Source organism: Micropterus salmoides, unplaced genomic scaffold (genome assembly GCF_014851395.1).
Source record: "Micropterus salmoides isolate LMB-PRFRI ecotype aquatic unplaced genomic scaffold, ASM1485139v1 Ms_hic_scaffold_6, whole genome shotgun sequence".
NCBI lineage: Eukaryota > Metazoa > Chordata > Actinopteri > Centrarchiformes > Centrarchidae > Micropterus > Micropterus salmoides.
Window position 1 is genome coordinate 4,478,658 of NW_024044348.1, and position 22,892 is coordinate 4,501,549.

The 22,892-nt window shown below is 40.1% G+C and overlaps 1 protein-coding gene across 1 annotated transcript; it reads right to left on the minus strand.

Moving 5' to 3' along the window:
- Nucleotides 1–7,900: 7,900 nt before the first annotated feature.
- On the minus strand, nt 7,901–20,607 carry LOC119890309 (gamma-aminobutyric acid receptor-associated protein-like 2). The gene is made up of 4 exons (XM_038701507.1): nt 20,384–20,607; nt 17,735–17,790; nt 17,470–17,642; nt 7,901–8,059 (listed from the first exon to the last, which is right to left on the minus strand). The coding sequence occupies exons 1-4, from the start codon at nt 20,415–20,417 to the stop codon at nt 7,969–7,971; spliced, it is 354 nt and encodes a 117-aa protein (XP_038557435.1). The 5' UTR covers nt 20,418–20,607; the 3' UTR covers nt 7,901–7,968.
- Nucleotides 20,608–22,892: the final 2,285 nt, after the last annotated feature.

Sequence of the window (22,892 nt, forward strand, 5' to 3'; positions counted from 1 at the left end):
ACAAACATACAGTCGACATATATAAATGTAGAAATATATAAATATGGAATAAACAAACGCAAGTAATGTAAGAATAATAAAAAGAATAGAGAAAAATAATATATTTGCAGAAAAAGAACAATGTAGCATGTGCATTACTGCGGTTTCTGTTGTGCAGACGTATTGCAGCAGAAGAGAATATTGTCTATATTAATATTTAAAAACAACAATGATTAACAATAAACAACAAATATGTGCAATATGCCAGGTTTGTGCATGATCCATCCATTCATCCATCGTCAAACGCTTATCCTGTGTACAGGGTCGCGGGGGGCTGGAGCCAATCCCAGCTGACATTGGGCGAAAGGCGGGGTACACCCTGGACAGGCCGCCAGTCCATCGCAGGGTTTGTGCATGATATGAAATGAAATAGTGTTTACATGTGCAGAGACATCTGTATTATTTGAAAGGTGGGAGCTGCAGAGAGACGTTTTGGTCCTGATAGACTGCAGCCTCCTGCCAGAAGGGAGAGTCTGAAACAGTTTGTGTCCGGGGTGGGAGGAGTCAGCTGCAATCTTTCCTGCTCACCTCAGAGTCCTCGAGGAGTCCAGGTCCTGAAGTGATGGAAGATTGCAGCCAATCAGCTTCTCTGCAGAGCGAATGATGCGCTGCAGCCTGCCCTTGTCCCTGGCAGTGGCAGCAGCGTACCAGATGGTGATGGAGGAGGTGAGGATGGACTCAATGATGGCGGTGTAGAAGTGCACCATCATTGTCTTTGGCAGGCTGAACTTCTTCAGCTGCCGCAGGAAGTTCATCCTCTGCTGGGCCTTCTTGGTGAGGGAGGTGATGTTCAGCTCAAACTTGAGGTCCAGGGAGATGATGGTGCCCAGGAAGCGGAAGGAGTCCACAGTGGTGACTGGGGAGTCACACAGGATGATGTGGGAGGGTGGGGCTGTGCTCTTCCTGAAGTCCACGACCATCTCCACTGTCTTCAGAGCGTTGAGCTCCAGACTGTTCTGGCTGCACCAGGTCACCAGATGGTCGATCTCCCACCTGTAGGCGGACTCATCCCCACCAGACCTGTTGGCTCTGTAGGCGAACTGCGGGGAGTCCAGGAGAGGGTCTGTGATGGACTTAAGATGGATAGATTTCTGGTCTGCCATCCTGCAAGCCTTCCCAAAGCTCTTATTTGCTTTCTAAATCTCCGAATAGCTGAAAACCTGTCTTTACTGCAGGTCTGACACACGTTTAGAAACAAATACTTTTTTTAGTACTTTTAATACTTTAAGTACATATTCCTGATTATACTCACAAACTTTTAATTAAGTAACATATTCAATGCAGAACATGTACTCCTAACAGAGTAGTTTTACAGCGAGTTATTGGTACTTTTACTTAAGTAAAGGATCCAAATACTTCATCCACCACTGGCACCAGCACTGTGGTAGAAGTATTGGTTTCAGGCACTAAACTTGGTTTTCCTGCAAGTGGACAGTCACTGTTTCCTGGTGCGGTGAAGTCTAGGACTTTTTATAGAGGAAAACTTGAGAGCAGAGGAGTCAGTCTTTTTCTGTATACGTGTGGAGAGGAAAGCTTTGGAAAGGCCTCTCTAGCTGCTCATGTGAGACGCCAAATTCATGCCTCACAGCTCTAATCACTCACGGAGACGCTCTCCCTCTCCGTGGGACACGTTTTTACCTCATGATGGTGCTTGATCAACATCTGGATAAGTCTGGATCAAATTTCACAACAACTCATCCAGTAGTAAAAAGAAACGTTCGTGGCAATCTGTCTGATGCACTTCAGCTGAGAAAACCTGATTCTTCTAAACCCTGCAGCGTTCATTTTATTAGAACTGCCAGATTGTTCGCACATCACTGCAGATTACAGCTAATGGTGAACAGGCCATCATTAGCTACGCAGAGACATTTGTGTATTTTTATCTAATATAAGCCACTCTTATGCAAATTACCACATTACATTAACCCCTTAACGCCAATTGTTGTGAATTTGCATCACCCGCTTCCATTCCGACTGCAGCCGAGATAGCGTATGTATTCCCAAGGTGTGTTTTTGCATATTTGATATGTGCATAGGAACCTTTTGCAAGCGCTGGTTTCTTGTTTCTGCCTGTTTCTGCCAATTTGCATTATACTTGCATTATAGCTGAATTTATATCTTTTCTGTGTTCTATAGACAAATTAACAATCTCCACTTAATCTAGCATCAGCTGGAAAGCACATGAAAACAGAAATAATACATTTTCTTATATAATTGTAAATAAATTCAGGCGTCAAGGGTCAGTAGCTTTGTTAGCTAGTATTGATCATACCTGGTCCAGCAGGATTCTGCTTTTAAAAGTTCCCAGGGTGACTTCAGTGTTGGTAAAGACCGTCTTCCTATGCTGCGAACCATCTACTTGGAACTCCTTGCAAAAGACCTCCGGTAGGAGGTGCTGGCGCCTTCAAATCTTCGACTACAGAGGTTTTTAAAAATGAATGTAAATGTATTTAAATAAGCAGGCATTCCTTTAGTGTACATCTGTTTGAAGACGTCTTAATGTACTGGTTTTTATAGTATGCTCTTACCGTTGCAGATGTATAAATGTTAAATGGTAGATGTTTTAATTATTTTGTTGTCATTCTATGTCTGTAATGTCAAATCTTTCTGTTGTGCTGCCTTTCTTGGCCAGGGCGCCTTTGAAAAAGAGATTTTTTTATCAACAGGTCTTCTCCTCAGATTAAATAAAGGTTAAAAAAATGCTATCCCTAGACAATGAGACTACTCATTATGCAAAATAATTTTGCATAATGAGTACTTTTCATATTTTAATCACATTTTGTTTGTGTACTTTAACTTAAGTAGACTTCAAATGCAGAACTCTTACCTGTGGCAAAGTATTTCTACAGTGGGTACTTGTACTGACATCTTTAAATAAAAGAGGAAAATTCAAATGACTTACGATTTATGAAGGAGAAGTTCATGATCAAAGAAATCAGACTCGATTTTAAATATGAGGAAGATAGCTTGTTCCTTCTTAATCTGACATGAGGGAAGTTTTGGCTGTTCACTACCAAGTATACAGCGTGTTCGTAGAAAGACTGTTGAGGGGATACGAGGAAGTGAAAATAGGAAAACTACTGAGATAGAAACTTTTGCAGTGATAGTGCATTTCATAAAGTTCTGAGCTGACAGATCTGTCAGGACCTATGGTCAGGACTCGATGCTGACCAGATCAGGTGACCAACTGGGTCTCATTCCCCTTTAATTCTCTTTAATAAAAAAAACCCCATCATTACTTCATGTTACTAAAAGAGGATTTAGGAAACACTGAATAGACTTTGAGGTTTAAACTTTTAGTTTGCATTCAGAAAAAAAACTAAACACATACGTATTCTGTAATGTATTTAGTGTTTCACAGTAGTTCCTCATTCACGCTCTGGAGAAAACTTCAGCGGCATCAAAAATAAACAGCAGATTGTTATTTACATTTCCCTGATCTTCTTCTTTGAACCTTGAAATGTGACGACTTCCAGTAATCGATGCCTTTAGTGTTATTACCCAGAAACTGTGATATATGCAGAATTTCAGATTTTAAACTAATAATAATATTATATATAATAATATAATATATACATTTATTTGTACAGCCCTTTAAAGTGCTTTACTTGTAAACAAAAACAGATGAGAAACAAGAAGCAGATGAAAAATGTGGAAAGATCAGTTAAATGCAAGCAAAACAAGAGAAAGTGCTAAAACCGATGTGGCCGCACAGAAGAAGAAAATAAAACATAAAATTTATGAGAATAAATAAATGGAATATATATATATAAATATAATGATATTAATAGCACCTGTCACATACAAAATGCAGCTCAAAGTGCTTCACATTCATGAGCACTTTCACAGAATGCACAAAAACAGGTATTAAACTGAAAAGAGAAATAGCAGACAGAGCTATAAAATCAAATAAATACAAAATTAAAAGTGTGTTTAATTAGTTAAAAGCAAAGCTTTAAAAGAAGCTGCTTCTTAAATCTATGTCGAGAGGAAGCCTCTCTTGTTTGTAAAGGAAGTCTGTTCCAAGACGTTGGTGCATAAAAACAGAACGCTGTTTGTGTTTTCTGTTTTCACACTTCGCACAGCAGTGTGCAATAAACATCTGACATCCTGTAGACTTCCCGTAGCAAGGAATGTAAAAAACCTGTCCGTCACTGTTTTGCATTAATATATATTTTTTTAAATAAAAAAAAGTTGACTAAATGTGACTTCAGTTGTAGTTTAGCAAACTTAAATTAATCTCATTTCATGAACAAATACTGTTTGTACTGTATGAGCAGAGGAGACCGGGTATTATAACAACACCAATTCCACCAATTAGAGATAAGATAGGAGCGAGGTGATCATTTCAGTATTTACCTACATCCTCCCCGTTCTGGCGTTTTGGTTATCAAGTCTGGAAAGAGGTGCATTCAGAATATATAGACAAAAAACTGATTTTGAGATCAGAGTATCAGTAAGTAAATTTTTTAACTAAGACTATTTTTGTTTAGTATCTATACTATTGTAGATAAAATTGTTTGACTTATATTAGATTGAAATGTAGTTTCTCAGGCAACAAAAGTGGAAAAAAAAAATGTGATGCATTTTTTCCTTTCTAATTTCAAACCACTATGTTAATAAAGCTAACTAAACATTGCCTGACAGGGGTGGGGTGGGTTGTAACAAGGGCACAGAATGCATTTGACATCAACTCATGAGGTCTGTGATATTCTTGTAGAGGATTGAATTGGTGCCATTTGTAGTGAACAAATTTGGGTACTTTGTATAAAATTTGAGAACTCTAGCTAAAAAATTCAGTGAGTTATAGTTACTGAAGCAAAAAGTGTTACAACCATACCCAGTCTCTGCAACCCTTCAGATCCTTTATTAAGCTACCACCTAGTGGCTGACTTCATTGCGGTGACAGGGAGAGATGGATGGCCAAAAGTATGTGGACACCCATCAGTAGAGGAACTAAGGTAAATAAAAGTCGAGATACAAAGAACAAAGCCCAACCATGTTTTCCATAACTTTAATATGTCTAATTGTTGTAATATTTTACTGCGAAGTAAGTTTATTTGGTTGATATTTGGATCCTCCACAAAAAACAAAAATGTAGGCTTCTTTTTAAAAGTGCTGATCTACTGGGATTTTCACCACAACCATCTCTAGGGTTTACAGAGAATGGTCTGAAAAAGAGAGAATATCCAGTGAGCTGCAGTTGTGTGGGCGAAAATGCCTTGTTGATGTCAGAGGTCAAAGGAGAAAGGGCCGACTGGTTCCAGATGACAGAAAGGCAACAGTAACTCAAATAACCACTCGTTACAACCAAGTGTGGCAGAAACGAGTGGTCTATAACACTCGGGAAGAGAGTGTCCGACAACGCCACTTGGGATAGGCCCAAGACCCTTAAAGCACACAGATCGTTTTATCAAAATTAGGGGGCAGAGACAATCAAGTAATTATAAAAAAAATATATATATACACACAATTTTATTTTTCCTTTTGTCATAATAAATAGCAACACCTGCTCTATTAAAAATATATGTAATGCTTATGAGAAAAAAAACAAAACACCAATCAAATCAACAAACCCGCATGCGTAATTAAAGGATCAAAATCAAACAAAGAAAAAAAAAAAAAACCCACATGCAATATACTCAATCACTCCAAACCAGTTCTGTGCATCCAGGGCAGTCATATATCCAAACACTGTATCAATACACAGCAAAGTTTTATACCGATATCCAGAACAGGGAGGAGAAACGCGCCGGGGAGTGTTAACCTCTTAGATAACTGTGGCATCCAGCAGCCTCGACAGCAGCATGCACACGGCTGGAACTCGGTCCCGCGCTTTACGGGACACGCCACCCTCAGACCCCGGCAGGGGGGCAAGCAATCCGCGCAACCACACAGCACCCAACGAGGCACCCAACGCCAGCAGCCCAGGTATTCATCTGTCCACACGGGAAATATCCAAGGCCGAAACAAAGTCTGCTCACTCCGCAGTAAACTAACAACCTTTGGCAACGGCATAAACGTGCAGCACGCCAGCCCAGACGCGTCCCCACACCCAACAGGAGAAGACAGAAAAACCACACAGGCTTACAAAAGGCAGCTCTCCACCTCTCCCAGTCAAGGGGATGAGCCCCAGGTGTGCTGGTGCACCTTCCCGTGCACAGGTAAGAGGGAGGGAAAAAAAAAACCTCATCCTGCCACACAAGGTATGCAGAACACCATCTCTGAACGCACAACACGTGGAACCTGGAAGCAGACGGGCTACAGCAGCAGAAGACCACACCGGGTGCCACTGCTGTCAGCTGGGAACAGGAAACTACAGTTCACTCAGACTCACCAACACTGGACAACAGAAGACTGGAAATGAAAGCACGGATCCATCCTGCCTTGTATCAACGGTTCAGGCTGCTGCTGGTGGTGTAATGGTGTGGGGGAGATTTTCTTGGCACAGTTTGGGCCCCTTAGTACCAACTGAGTATTGTTTTTAAACGCGACAGCCTACCTGAGTATTGTTTCTGACCATGTCCGTCCCTTTATGACCACAGTGTACCATCTTCTGATGGCCCCTTCCAGCAGGATAATGCACCATGTCACAAAGCTCAAATCACCTCAGACTGGTTTCTTGAACATGACAATGAGTTCACTGAACTCCAGCGGCCTCCACAGTCACCAGATCTCAATCCAACAGAGCACCTTTGGGACGCGGTGGAACGGGAGATTCGCATCATGGATGTGCAGCCGACAAATCTGCAGCAACTGCGTGATGCTATCACGTCAATATGGACCAAAGTCTCTGGGGAATGTTTCCAACACCTTGTTGAAAGTGTGCCATGAAGAATTAAGACAGTTCTGAAGGCAAAAAGGGGTCCAACCTGGTACTAGCAAGGTGTACCTAATAAAATGGCCGTCACCAAATGAAGGGGTTTTGTTTCACTGTATGATCAACCAATGCTGTCTTCTGTCATATTATATATAATCTTGTACAAATAAAGCTTCTGAGGGTGTACGAACACGCTGTTCCAAGCTGTTTACTGCAGAATTGTTTAGTTTTTTCATCAACTTTAAAGGCTTAAATTACTTCCACTGCTGCAGAATAACAAAAGGTAAAGACATAGTTTATTTGACATATTTTACTAATGTAAATTTCAGAGATATACAATTTTCAGGGATCAAGTGATGAGTTAACAACTTCACATTATTATATTTACCTCTAAGATATTAGTAGTAGAATATGGAAATACTGAGAACTGTACTCAAGTTCTTTTGTAATTTTGCTTAGTTTTTTTCTGCCGCTGCCAGTAAAGTTGTTCCACAGTAAACTGGGAAAGCAACAAATCAGCTGTTTTCTGTAAAATGTCACGTTGAAACTTATCAAACCCAAATGTACATTAAATATAGAGCTGAAACAAACAAACGACCAGGATTCATTTTAATCATTTTATTGGTTAGGTCATCCTAATTCAATTGAAATAATTAAATTAAAAGTCCTTTTAAATATCGTCTTCAAAGAGGAAAAGCATCAAGTAAAAGCAAAACTCATTCACGCAATATCATTTAAAATGTGGAGAAAACAAATCAATGTTCCGCCTAAATAAAATAAAAAAAAGATAAGAAAACTTAAATCACAACAAACAAACAAACAATAATAATAATAGAAATGTAACACACTATACACAACTTAATCTATGAATCTTTAGAGAACTGGTGCAACATGGGCCAGAACAAACACACCGGTGCACTCATTAATGTTTATCCCGTCAGGTGAGCCGTCAGTACATCTTCCTGTAACGTTCATGTCACTGTATCTCTCTGGGGCTTCCCGCGGTGTCTCCAGGGGCCGGGCGAGGGCTGTGATTAGATGTGGGTGGGCGTCAGTGTGGCTTTGCGGCGCCGCCAGGTAAGGCCGGTCACGACGGGCGGCTTCTTGTTTTAAAAACCAAAGGTGTTCTCCCCGCTGTAAGCCACGTATAAAAAGCCGTCCTCGTCCTTCTCCTTCTCGTACAGCTGCCCCATGGTGATGCTGAAACGGGAGTGAGGACGCAGCGTTATTATCGAGTCGGTGGATTCCTGGCGTTAGTTTTTAGCTATATCTGGTACATAATAAAACACAAGTAAAATAAAAAACAGACACCACATGTAGATTCATCCGCGGCTGACAATAGTCCCCAATAAATGCACTATTCCCTCCTGTTTGTTTAATGAAAACTAGAGTGAGCAGCTGTTTAAAGGAAATTACTGAGCCTTTAAAAAAACATTTTTAACTATATATTTGTGAGGTGTTTTTTTTAAAATAGATCTACGTCTTCAGTAGGAACCAATTGGCTCGGAGCTGAGAGCCACAGACAGGAAGTCAGACAGTGTTTGAGAGACGGACTGACATGTTAGCCAAGTATCAGCCTATATATTTAGTACGCAGTGCGCCAAAAATAGCCGCATCTTGTACAGACTCGGAAAGAAAACTTCAGTATTGGGATCAGTCTTGATCGTGCGTATTGTGTCCCATAATGCAAAGCACTAGAACGGTCACAACACGTGTCTTTATTTCAACAGGCAGCTTTAACAAGCGGTCAATGTTGAAATGCTGAACAAGGTTGACGTTGGTGTCTTTCTGATATTAAAACGTTAGCTTATGGATCAGGGATGCAAACTCATGAGGGGTGAAGGGGGCCCGACCCCGATCGGACAGGCGGCACAGATCGGGTAACCACAGAGGTAAAACCGTAATTGTGTGGCTCTTCTACACTTTTCAAATGTGATCAATAGAAGGGATCAAATTCTGATAGTGACACAAGTCATTTTCGAGGGGATTGTGACAGTTAAAAAAAAAATAGCTTGGATATATGATGCTGTCAAGCTAACCAATCACAGTTCTTGCGGCTACGGCGTAGATTAGATGTCATTATCTGATTATATTCTGTATCATCTTGTTTGTAAATGTAAAAATATTCTGGTTTCCTCACAGGTAAATTCATTTCTTTGGGTTGTGGACAAAAAGACATTCGTGGACGTCTTTTTGGGCATATTTTTTCTAATTTTATGACATTTTATAGACAACAACTAATTGATTAATCAAGATGAAAATAATTGTTAGTTGCAGCCCTACAGGAATATTAACAAACTGCTCATATTTACCTAAATAAAATCGTCTTCTCTAAATCTTGACGATTTTTTAAATAAATATGAGTGGGATCTTAAAGAATAATAATTTCTCCATGATGACAAATTCAACCAACTTTTTTTCCAGAAAAGCTGCAACAAATTCAGTCCGTTCAGACCAGAATAACTAACATGGTGGGTTGGGACTGCATGACGTGCTGACGTATTGCGGTAAGCGTGTCGACTCATTTCCGTTTCCGGTGCTTGTGTGTTGGTACCGTGTTGTTGCTCTCGCTAAATAACAGTTACATTTGTTTGATTACAGCGGCCAACTGTTCGCTAAACACTTATTCTTTACAGTAATTTTGCCTAAGCACTCACAGTTCTTTCCATCTTTTAGTGACTGCTGTTCAATCTCATAGTTGTTCTAAAGTTTTGGTAACTGACGCTACAGTACTTTAGCTTAGCCGTTAGCGACTTTAGCTTAGCAGCTAGCGATGGCTTCTCCTTCTCCCTCTCTCTCTCCTACTTTCTCCTGCTCGGTGTGTCAGATGTTTAGTTACTCCTCTGCCTCCTTTAGCGGTAATGGTACATGTAATAAGTGTAGTTTATTTATAGACATGGAGGCGAGGCTCAGTGAGTTAGAAGTCCGGCTCCGCACCCTGGTAGATCAGTCTTTAGCTACTGTAGCTAGCCAGTCCCCGGTAGTCGGTGCGGAACGGCCTGAGTTAGCCTCTGGTAGCCGTCCTCCGGCATCCCCTGTGCAGCCAGGAAAGGGGGGCTGGGTGACTGTCCGAAGGAGGAATAGTAAGCATTCAAAGTCCACGGGGCATCATCAACCTGTTCACGTTTCTAACAGATTTTCCCCACTCAGCGACACACCCGCTGAGAAACCAACTCTGATCATTGGCAGCTCCATTTTGAGAAACGTGAATTTAGCGAAGCCAGCGGCCATAGTTAAGTGCATCCCTGGGGCCAGAGCGGGCGACATTGAGTCTTATTTGAAACTGCTGGCTAAGGATAAACGTAAATACAGTAAGATTGTTATTCACGTCGGCGGTAATGACTCCCGGTTACGCCAATCGGAGGTCACTAAGATTAATGTTGAGTCGGTGTGTACATATGCAAAAACAATGTCGGACACCGTAGTTTTCTCTGGACCCCTGCCAAATCTGACCAGTGATGACATGTATAGCCGCATGTCGTCATTCCGCCGCTGGTTGTCGAGGTGGTGTCCAGCAAACGATGTGGGCTTTGTTGATCATTGGCAGACTTTCTGGGGAAGACCTGGTCTGATCCGGAGAGACGGCATCCATCCCACTTGGGAAGGAGCAGCTCTCATTTCTAGAAATCTGGCCAAGTTTATTAGTGGACCAAATCCATGACAACCCAGAGTTGAGACCAGGAGGCAGAGTCGCAGTTTAACACACTTCTCTGCCCTTCTTTTTCAGCAGTTACCCACCCAAAACCCTACGCAGAGTCGCAGTCTAACACACTTCTCTGCTCCTCCATTTCAGGAGTTACTTAGTGAAAATCCTATAGTGACGGTGTCTGTCCCCCGACCATCGAAATTATTTAAAAAGGTAAACAGAAGAGGAGCTGTGCATAAAAACCTTATAAAAATTAAAACCACAAGAGCAATAGTGCAAACAAATAGGAGAGTTAAATGTGGACTCTTAAACATCAGATCTCTCTCTTCTAAAGGTGTACTAGTAAATGAACTAATATCAGATTATGATATTGATTTATTTGGTCTTACTGAAACCTGGCTGGGTGATGGAGAATATGTTAGCCTAAATGAATCCACCCCTCCCAGTCATATTAATACTCACATTCCTCGAGGCACAGGCCGAGGAGGTGGAGTTGCAGCTATCTTCGACTCTAGCCTATTAATCAGCTCTAAACCTAAACTAAACTATAACTCATTTGAAAGTCTTGTTCTTAGTCTTTCGCACCCAAGTTGGAAATCACTGCAACCAATTCTTTTTGTTATAGTGTACCGAGCACCTGGCCCGTATTCTGAATTCTTATCTGAATTTGCAGAGTTTTTGTCAACTTTAGTCCTTAAAACGGACAAAGTTATTATTGTAGGGGATTTTAATATTCATGTAGATGTTGAGAATGACAGCTTCAGTACTGCGTTTATCTCTTTGTTAGATTCCATCGGCTTCTCTCAGAGTGTTCATGAACCGACTCACTGTTTTAACCACACCCTGACCTTGTTTTGGTGTATGGTATTGAAATTGAACATTTAGTGGTGTTCCCACAGAATCCCTCTTTATCCGACCACTGTTTGATAACTTTTGAGTTTGTATTGCTGAACTACTCGCCATTGGGCAAAAATTTCTATACAAGATGTCTGTCTGATAGTGCTATAGCTAAATTTAAGGATGCGATTCCATCAGCTCTAAATACATTATCTAGTCACAAAGTAACGGAGGACTCCTATGCTAATTTCAGTCCCTCCCAAATCGATCATCTTGTTGATAGTGCTGCTGGCTCGCTGCGAATGACACTCGACTCTGTAGCCCCTCTAAAAAAGAAAATACTAAAACAAAGACGGTTAGCTCCATGGTATAATACTGAAACTCGCAAATTAAAGCAAATATCACGGAAACTTGAGAGGAATTGGCGTTCCACCAAAGTGGAAAATTCTCGTTTAATTTGGCAAGATAGTCTTAAAACTTATAGGAAGGCCCTCCGTAATGCCAGAGCAGCGTACTACTCGTCATTAATAGAGGAAAATAGGAACAACCCCAGGTTTCTTTTCAGCACTGTAGCCAGGCTGACAGAGAGTCACAGCTCTATTGAGCCAAGTATTCCCATAGCTCTCAGTAGTTACGACTTCATGAGCTTCTTTAATGATAAAATTCTAGCTATTAGAGACAAAATTCACCAAGACCTGCCCTCAACTGGCACCAACTTATCTCTAACTCAGGAACCTTAGAAACAGCTGTAGAACCAGATACATGTTTAGACTGTTTTGCTTCCCTCAATCTTTACCAACTAACTTCAATAATTTCTTCATCTAAACCATCAACCTGCCTCTTAGACCCCATCCCGACTAGGCTGCTTAAAGATGTTTTACCCTTAGTCAGCACCTCTATACTAGATATGATCAATCTATCTTTATCAACAGGCTATGTACCACAGTACTTTAAAGTAGCTGTAATTAAACCTCTTCTGAAAAAGCCCAAACTTGATCCGGATGTTTTATCAAACTATAGACCTATATCTAACCTTCCATTTCTCTCTAAGGTTCTGGAGAAAGCAGTTGCTAAACAGCTGTGTGACTTTCTACAGAGCAATAGTTTATTTGAGGATTTTCAGTCAGGATTTAGAGCTCATCATAGCACAGAGACAGCACTGGTGAAAATTACTAATGACCTCCTTATTGCATCAGACAAAGGACTTGTCTCTGTACTGGTTTTATTAGATCTTAGTGCTGCATTTGATACCATTGACCATCAGATCCTATTGCAGAGACTGGAATATTTCATTGGCATTAAAGGAACCGCTCTAAGCTGGTTTAAGTCCTATTTATCAGATCGATTTCAGTTTGTACATGTTAACGATGAGTCCTCCATGCACGCCAAAGTTACTCATGGAGTTCCTCAAGGATCTGTCCTTGGACCAATCCTCTTCACTTTATATATGCTTCCTTTAGGCAATATTATCAGGAAACATTCCATAAGCTTTCATTGTTATGCAGATGATACTCAGTTATATCTATCGATCAAGCCAGATGAAACTCATCAGTTAGCTAAACTTCAAATGTGCCTTCAGGATGTTAAAACCTGGATGAGCTGTAATTTTCTTATGTTAAACTCAGATAAAACTGAAGTTATTGTTCTGGGGCCTAAGCACCTCCGTGACGCATTATCTAAAGATATAGTTTCCCTGGATGGCATCGCCTTGGCCTCCAGCACCACTGTGAGGAATCTTGGAGTTATCTTTGATCAGGACATGTCGTTTAAGTCCACATTAAGCAAATTTCAAGGACCGCCTTTTTTCACCTACGTAATATTGCGAAAATCAGGAACATCCTGTCTAAAAATGATGCAGAAAAACTAGTCCATGCATTTGTTACTTCTAGGCTGGATTACTGCAATTCCTTATTATCAGGCTGCTCGAAAAAGTCCATTAAGACTCTTCAGCTGATCCAGAATGCTGCAGCACGTGTTCTGACAGGAACCAGGAAAAGAGATCACATTTCTCCTGTTTTAGCTTCTTTGCATTGGCTTCCAGTAAAATCCAGAATAGAATTTAAAATCATTCTTCTTACCTACAAAGCTCTTAATGGTCAGGCACCATCTTATCTTAAAGAGCTCATAGTACCTTACTACCCCACCAGAGCACTGCGCTCCCAGAATGCAGGGTTACTTGTGGTTCCTAGAGTCTCCAAAAGTAGACTAGGAGCCAGAGCGTTCAGCTATCAAGCTCCTCTCCTGTGGAACCAGGTTCCAGTTTGGGTTCAGGAGGCAGACACCATCTCCACATTTAAGAGTAGGCTTAAGACTTTCCTCTTTGATAAAGCTTATAGTTAGGGCTGGCTCAGGTAGTCCTGAACCATCCCTTAGTTATGCTGCTATAGGCCTAGACTGCCGGGGGATTTCCCATGATGCACTGAGCTCCTCTCTCCTCTACTTTCTCTCCCTCTGTATGCAACCTTATCCCATTATTGCATGTTACTAACACAACTTCTCCCCTTTCTGGTAGTCTTGTGCTTTCTCGTCCCTCTCCTCTCTCCTCCTATCACTTCCTGCAGGTTTTCTGGCTCTGGAGCTGTGGAGTCTGGATCTGTGGCTGCGGGTCGCCTGCTGCCCCCGTGTTCCTGCTCGACACCCTCTACTGCAACGACTATTGTTGCTAGTCTTATTGTTATTATAATCATTAACATTACGATGGTTACCATTAACACTATTATAAATATCTGTACCATTTTTCATTTAGTTTATAGCAACATTACCTTCGCTGTCTGTACCTCTGTGTGTATATTGTGTAGGCTGCCTCCCTCCCCTCTCTCTCTCCTTACATCCCTCTCTCTCTCTCTCTCTCTCTCTCTTTCACTCTCTCTCTCTCTTTCTCTCTCTCTCTCTCTCTCACCCCAACCGGTCGAGGCAGATGGCCGCCCACCCTGAGCCATGGTTCTGCTCGAGGTTTCTGCCTCTTAAAAGGAAGTTTTTCCTTGCCTCTGTCGCCTAGTGCTTGCTCTTGGTGGGAACTGTTGGGCTTCTGTAAATATCATCACAGAGTACGGTCTAGACCTGCTCTTTTATGAAAAGCGCTGTGAGATAACTGTTGTTGTGATTTGGCGCTATATAAATAAAATTGAATTGAATTGAATTAATAACTATAAATATTATAAAGATAAAGAGCAGTAACATTTTGTTCAGACTGAACAGCATATATATATATATATATATATATATTCTGTATCATCTTGTTCCTGCTCTTCAATGCAGCATTTAAAAAGGGAGTTTTGTGCTCACTCACTGTGGGAATCATCAGGTCTCAGTAAATGATATTAAAAAGAGTACGGTCTGAAGAAGAGCGCAATGAGATTAGAAGATGATGAATTGAAAGTATTCAAATCGAACACTGCACGTTTTTACATCTGAATCATCCCCTCAAATGTAAAATATACTGGATGTCTTACTTTCTGGCACATTTCTGATCTCCACAAGACAGATTAGTGAGGTTATAAGAGGTAGAACGTGAGTAGAAAGTCGTTCAGCATGAAACGGTGACTTGAATTTGACAAAAATCGGATAATTCTCAGCTGTTTTCTTTAACTGACCGACTTGTTCTGTGACGGGGCTAAATAAACAGGCTGAAAGTGCTGAGTAATGTCTGTCTGGTCGGGGAGGAGTGTTGGGTGCAGCTCCTGCTCAGAATATGCAGCACTAACAAAACATTAACTCTTGTGTTGGGAGGTGTTTTCCATATCAATCTCTAGTTACTTTTTTACAAGCGTCTTCTCAGTCAAAACAAAACAAAAACTTTCTTACTCCTTTTGATCAACTTATTTTCTTTCAAATACGAGCAGGTTTTACCTTAAAAAAAATTAAAAATAAGGAGCACAGGCAATACAAACATAAGGAGCCGCACGGGAAATTAAAAAGAGCCACTTTATCCATCGACAACTGCAACAAGACATCCTGTTGATAAAAAGCCATAAATGTGATTTGACTGTAGTTTTATCTCAACTACCCTAAATGACCATGACGGACGCTGGACTGTCGGGACGGCAGATCGTTACAGAGCCAATTACAGGCACAAACAAACGAAGTTACTTCCTCAGTCCCGCTGTTTGATCTGGAGTCATTTTAGAGCTGCAACGATCAATCGATTAATCATTCCAAAAGGAAATTATACATTATTATTATTTTTCTTCAAGCAAAAATACCAACAATTTGCTGGTTCAAGCTTCTTAAATTTGCAGATTAACATCTTTTCTTTGTCATATATGATAGTAAATATAATATATTTGGGTTTTGGGCAGTTGTTTGGACAAACTGAAAACGTCACTTTGTGCTCAGTGTTTTCACTAATAATCAATATAGAACATTATCAGCAGATTAAATCGACAACATTTTATGATAGAGGAGGTTTAACATGGTGATAATCATCTTGTGCAGCGAATATGAGCAATAATGTTTTATAAAGACTTAATCTTTCAAACTCGTCAAAGAACCTGGTTTTTAATGAACCAGACTTTTCAAACACACACCTGACTGATATTTACACTTTAAACTACAGATCAAATTATACAGTTTAAAAACAGAGCAAGATATTTTAATCTGGTGTTAGTTTATGCTGAGCGCACACTAGAGGATAAACGGGCTGATTTTGGGTCCGATTCGCCCTCTCGGCATTTTCCAGGGCGTTCACGAGTCGAGGCTGGTCTGAACCGATTATCGGCCCAAATCATCCTGTAGTGTGGTTTACAGACATAATCTTAACGTCACCAAGTGGATCGGAGGCTCCCCAATTTCTAAAAGCAGCCTCCGATCAGAAACCCGCAACAGCCGATGAATGAATCTGTGGTATCCGATGTTTTTAAGATTTGAAAATCCTGTAGTGTGCGCCAGGCGTTAGAGAGAAAAGCTCATGATTAAATAACATTTTTTGCACCACGGACTGTTTAAAAAGGAAACGAACAAGGATGTAACAGCCAGATCTTCACTAGAGCTTCAACAAACTATTAATTAGTGCTGGGCAACGATTAAAATTCTTAAATCGCATTGTCATGCGCTAAATTGAATAATGAATTCTAAAGTGTATTGTGCACTTTTAATTTAAATGTACTGCTATATACACAAAAGTGCAATAACGTGGTTAAACAATTAAGGTGCTTTTTACCAGCAGTATTCCCTTTACGCAGTAGCAATAAAATATTTCTTTAAAGTCTCAATTTAAACATTAATGTAATCAAATCAAATATTAAACCAAAGCTATTTGCCGCTGCCAGGGCGTTACCTTTTATCTAGCTTGTTAAAAAACGTCCAAAGTCCAGTTTTCTTAGGGCAGGTATCAGCAGAAACACTTCTTTTATCAGGGAGCAGAATAATCTGTGTTCAGTAGCAAGTTTCTCTGTTACAGTGAGGTGAAGTGGTCGAGCACAAGGCGTAGAGACAAGTGGGCGTGTTCCCGTGAAACTGTCGCGGTTGTGCTCGCCTCACGCACACGCCCGCCGCCGAAGTTGAATTCTCTTGAACTTTTTGTACGCGACGCGCAGCACACTACTTTACTGTTTAACTAAATAGGACATCAACAGGAGGGAATTCGCACGGCAGAGTGTCCCCGCAAAACTAGATGAAGGCTAAATCAGGTAAAGTTATGTAGCCTATTATTTCAACTTAAGTTATATAGGCAACAACAGAGCGCCTGCCGTTTAGGCTACTCGCGGAGCGCTGTCTTACTTCTCCCACAAGTGCAATAAAATAATTATCGCCGTTAATTAATTCAAGCGATAACGTGTTAACGTGCCCAGCCCTACTCTGCTGATTAGATTCCTCAATAGATTTAATGATCTTTTGAGTATAAAATGTCAGACAATTGTAAAAAATCATTATTTCTCACACCGCAAGACACATTGCTTGTTTAATACGACCAAAGAAGCAGCAAATTGTACCTTTTAAGAACTGTTTTTTTTGTGTTGTTGCTATTTTATGCTTGAAAATGATCAAAATAGTTGGTAATTAATTATCTGTCGATTGGCCGCTTGTCTGTTTGTGGGTTCACATGCTTGTTTACAAATCATGTGAGTTTTTGTTTAGGCATCTGGACCCTGTGACATGACGAAACCCCCTCCCGTGTCCCGGCCCTGACCTGGACTGAGGCACCGTCTTATCCACAAACAGGAAGATAGCCTTCTCTGAGGGCAGCTGGATGCGTTTCCTGATGATCCACATGAACTGAGCCACTGTGATGTCGGAGGGGACCAGATACTTCCTCTTGTCGATGTCCACAATCTGTGATCCAGACACCTTCTCCACAATCACCTGATAACACACACACGTCGCAGACACGATTACAGCCAACACATCACAAAACCAACGTAAATCAGCTGCAGCATCTCAGAAGTTTTACTCACCGGGACCCTGTCAGGGTACTTGTTGCGGATTTTGGCTGATTCTACGCATCGATGTTCTGAAAGACAAAATTTGTGTTAATTATGCGATTGTTTTGCACCTGACAACATGAAGCACACGCTTCTTTGCACTTCCTCTTCTGTACAGGCACGAGGGGCAACCAGTGATGGACAGCGATCGATAGGTGACGGCTGAGCTGGGACACTCGCAGGCAGCTGCTGTAGATTAAGACACACTGAGACCAGCTGAATCCACAACACCCGCCAATCCAGCCACTAAAAGACGAGTGTGCAGCGTTTAACCATGAATAAAACATCACCACATCAACTGTGTGATACGTGTAATTATTATTGTACCGGCTGCCTCTACACGGAAACCATTATCAACCATTATTTGCTGACAAGAAACAGAATCGCTACCAATTGATAAAAATCATATCAACATCTATTCTTTGTGTTTAGTTTCTTTCTTCTATGCGTTATTAACAAAGCGTGGCTGAAAAACCGAAGCCACTGCAGTTCCTCAGATGGCCACTTGAGGCTCCATGAGTGAGTCAATGCAGAAATAAACACAGCCTGCCACTAAACACGGTTCTGGTCTCTAAAGCCAATTTCCCCAGTACAGGGGATGAATGTGTGTATGTATATATATATATATATATATATATATATATATATATCTCCCCCGTTTAAATTATATTAGGGCTTAAAGTTTGCTTAATTAACAGGTGTGTGATGGGACACTCAACTCACGAGACAAGACGAGATTTTAAAATTATGAGAATAAACACTTAATTTCTTGGTGAATGTTTCTGCACAAATTGTCGTTATTTATGTAAAGGGAAACACACTAGATCTCGATACAACCCCTAACTATTAAGGATGTGGCCTTGAATGACAGGTGGGCACTGTTGTGTGTAACTAGTAACACATAAATTACGCAATACAATTGCAAAATAAATGTTATCAGTTACAGTTACTGGGAAAAAAAAAGGTGAAATTAAATTACTGTTACTTATGAAAATGAAATTACTTCTACCTTCACTGAATTAAAACACAAACACTAGCGCAGATACATCTGTGCTGAACCCAAAAACAGAGACAAACTGATAGAAGACACATGAGTTTTATTTAAATTGAAAGCATAAAGTAAATGATTAAAATAAGATATCAACTGATTACTTGATAAAAGAAATACGATTAGCTAATTGACATTACAAGAATTGCCAATAATTTAAGTAATTTATCAATGGAAAATGTTAAACATTTGTGGATTTAAAAGAGTAAAAAGTGTTTTGTTTGACTGTAAATTGACTATATTTGGCTTTTGGACAGCTGGTTGGATAAAACAAGGTATATGAAGACGTCACCTTGAGCTCCGGGAAAATTGTGACGAGCATTTTTCACTATTAATCGTCTGATTGAAAAAAAATGATCGCCAGATGTGTAGAGAAAAGTAAGTGGTTGCAGTCTTGTGAATACTTTATACAGTTAGCAGTATGAAACTGGGACAGCCCTTTTTTTTCTACACATGAAGCAGAATGGATTATGGGTAATGTAGTTTTAACAGTGACACAAAACAATAACACTGTGGTGGAGCAAAGCCAACTGTCCCGTTTATTCAACACTTTTAATGTTTAAAAGCGCTCTAAACCTTAAAGAAGAATTTAATTCTTAATTAATTTAAACTGTGAACAATCAATGTAAACTAAATGTAATGTGAGATCATTAAAGACTTGTTTTAGCACTAGTTGCTACCATCAGCTAGCCTGTCAACAGTAAGTTAATTCAGGTTGTGAATTAATAAGTGATTTTACATGTTTAACCACCAGATATTTTGGTTTAAAATTCATAAATGTGAAGAGCGGTGTGCTTTCTTCTGTGTCTCAGGTTTATTCATAAATAAATGTTCCTTTTGGCTGTTTAAAAAGACTCAATTTGGCCTCTGACAACTTGTCAGGCCATTTGTCACTTTGGTGTAAACACTTGGTATGTTTACTGATATGAATCGTAGTTTGAAGCCACAGAATAAATAATATAAAACACTTAAAAGATGGTAAAACCAGCCTTCAGGCCTGCAATTATTCTGCCAGCAACTTTATTTTTCCCCTCATCCTGGTGACGCCTCTCAGGCCTCCAGTTTATAGCAGGTGGAGATAAAGAAAAACATCATGTTTAGCCACATGAACAAACAGATATCAGCTTTATTGACTGTAACTCAAAGTAGAACTGAGGCTTAGCAGCTTATTGTGTCAATATCCACCATCCCCACTGAAACAGGTCGTCGTCATTGGGTGGTAATATAGAACAAAGACACGATGATTTCTTTATCTACACCGATCCAACAGATCAAAGTAAAGTAAGAGACCAACTTAACAGCTTTTACATGAGCTGACATTAATATTTAACATCGATATTTAACATGTATGTCCTGTCAGCTAGCTTAAAAACAAAGCCTCCTTTCTCTAGCTAACAAAAGCCTGAAGGGCAGGCCAGTCGGTGTATCACACATATTCTGAAGTGACATTAAACCCTAATTTATTTACTCCTGGACTCAAATAAAAAAACAAACAAACATTTAATTTCCGAAGCAAATCTGCGTGGACATATTCTTTTTTTCCATCACTCCACCATTAAAAACACCTCCCTTACCCAAGGAGTGATCCTCTTTGAACATCCATTTCATGTTTCCGGGCTCTTTTCGCTCGATGCTGCGGGTTACGAAAACGACTCAGGGTTAATTAAAAGAGCGAAAATATCTTTCTTTAAGCTCTACTTTAACTTGTAAGTGTTAAATTAGTGTTTCTCACGACGCGGCAGCTCCAAACCAACCAAAACCTTCAGCAAAACAACAATCTCCCCTTCACTATCAGCCTGCCCAGGCGGTGACGTCACTCCAGGACTGTTCCATTCCGCCGCGCAGGGGAGGGGTGCGCGACGGGACAAAAACGGGACGAGCTGACCTTTTTTTATTTACTTTATTAAAACCAAACGCATTGATTTATCTGATTTAAAGCGGTTTGACGTTTTATTGTTCAAATTGTTCAACATTCACAGTGGATCTGTGCGTTTTATATGGCAACCTGTTAAGATAGTTCCCTGTTTTGTCATGTTTGGTGCTACCTGCTCCTTGAGGAACATAAACATGACCAAATCCAACAGTAGCGTGACATTGTTAAATGCTGCTGCAACCAACCGTTACTTTCATTATTATGTATTAATATGCAGATTATTTGTCTGATCATTCAATGAAAAATAAAAATAACTGTTTGGGTCATTTATTTTATTGTAAATTTGTTTGGGAATTAGCACCACTAAAATACAAAATCAACTAAGGCAAACGTTGCCTTGTCTTGCAGAGACTGCAGAAGTTAAATTTAAAGCGATTTTTGGTAATTTATACAGTAAATGCATTGATTTACAATATTTGTACAGCACACTGACACGTGTATGTAGATACATTACTATTTTTTTTTATTTTTTTTTTAAAGTAGCACATATATTTTTGACAATAACAGCTACAATCACCTACCTTGTGGACATTTTTTGGCTAACCTTACATTGGAAAGTGTGTTCCTCTTGAAACACGTTCATAATCAGATTTACCTTTCTAACATTCCTTTTAGTAATCCCATGGCTAATTGTAATGTAATCTTTATGACTTCAGGTAGAACAGACAGGTGACTATTAATGGTTGTCATGTATTAATGTAATAAATCTCCAATAAACTCAGAAAACAGCATGTTAAGTGGTGTGTACTGTCTTACAATAGTCTACAGCACGGTTTATTGTGCTGTGTGGAGATGAAAAGGAGAACGAATGTTTGGTTTCCCAGCTGACATGGAGAGGAGGAAAAAATGGTTGACTCATGTCAACAGGAGCAACCTTACAATCACTAAAGAATAAAAATATGATACAAAAAAATATGTGAGGTACTTTTTCAACAAGAAAGAACACATCACTCACTGGCCTTATGTTTGGTTTTTTAAAAACATCACTGCAGATCATCTTCAGGCTCCACCGAACCCCCCGTGATTCTTGCACTGAGAGAGGGAGACCAAGAGAAGGGGTTAGACAAACCTACACAGCTGTTCACACAGCCAGGTCATGGTTATCCAAGAAAAGTTGAAAATAAACCTGAATTGTTGTGTGGAAAATCAGCTCATAAGCTAAGAAGGGAAGAAAGAAGGGATGCAGACACTGAGAGAAGTTACTTCACTCCACTTACTCCCCCCCCAAAAAATACGTATTTTAAAATAAATGAATAGGCTGCCCCTGTTTATATTATGTGTTGCTAACTTTATCCAATGCCAGTATCATAATTTGTTTGTTAATAAGTTAACCGTTAATGTCCCTAAATCTTCTAATTTAGTGGGGGAAATCCACTAACATGCTTTAATGCACATGTTAACTTGATTCAGTTGTGCTTATAATATATAATCTCATTTTTTACAAGTCTTACCTTTTAAACGTGCATCCCAAATATCATTTTGTATTGCAGCTTGACACTAACTTCCTGGAACTATTCAGACGCTCCATGATCCGCCATTTCTGTGAAAAACTGGTCCATTGGAGTGAAGGGGGATGACTATCTCTTTAAAGGGCTCTGGTTTGAAGACCTTTATTGTAGGGCTGACCCCGAATAGTTGAAGATTCGATGCTTTGCCTGATTCGACTGTCAATCTCACAGTCAAAGCTACGCAGTGAAACGAGGATCATGTTTTAAATGAGGATCTCATTTTACAAAGAACTACCAGTTTTCTCCCAATGAGATACAGCCTATTACAATATTATGGGTTCAAATCCACTGTGAGACACCAATGTGTCCCTGAGCAAGACACTTAACCCCTCGTTGCTCCAGAGGCGTGCGACCTCTGACATATATAGCAATTAAAAATCGCTTTGGATAAAAGCGTCAGCTAAAAATGAATAAATGTACATGTAAATTTCAATATTTAATGCTGTAAATAAACATGTAAAATGAATAAAACTTTCAATAAATGCTTTTTAAAGTGCGTGAATAAATCGTAATCAAAATTGTAACCCTAACCCTGGGTCGTCAGTGCGCATGTGTAGGCGTAGCGTGTAGGTGTGAAGTGGCAGTGGAGGAAACTTGCTGAAGAGACGGAGCCCCAGCTTCACTGGTGTTGTGCCGAGTTGT

What these genes read in the sequence shown, in the direction of transcription:
- LOC119890309 (XM_038701507.1), bottom strand. Translation starts at nt 20,417, where the DNA reads ATGAAATGGATGTTCAAAGAGGATCACTCCTTGG. An exon ending in CAAAGAGGATCACTCCTTGG is followed by an intron (nt 17,791 to 20,383) that starts GTAAGGGAGGTG and finishes TTTGTCTTTCAG; the next exon opens with AACATCGATGCGTAGAATCA. An exon ending in AAGACGGTGCCTCAGTCCAG is followed by an intron (nt 8,060 to 17,469) that starts GTCAGGGCCGGG and finishes CTCCCGTTTCAG; the next exon opens with CATCACCATGGGGCAGCTGT.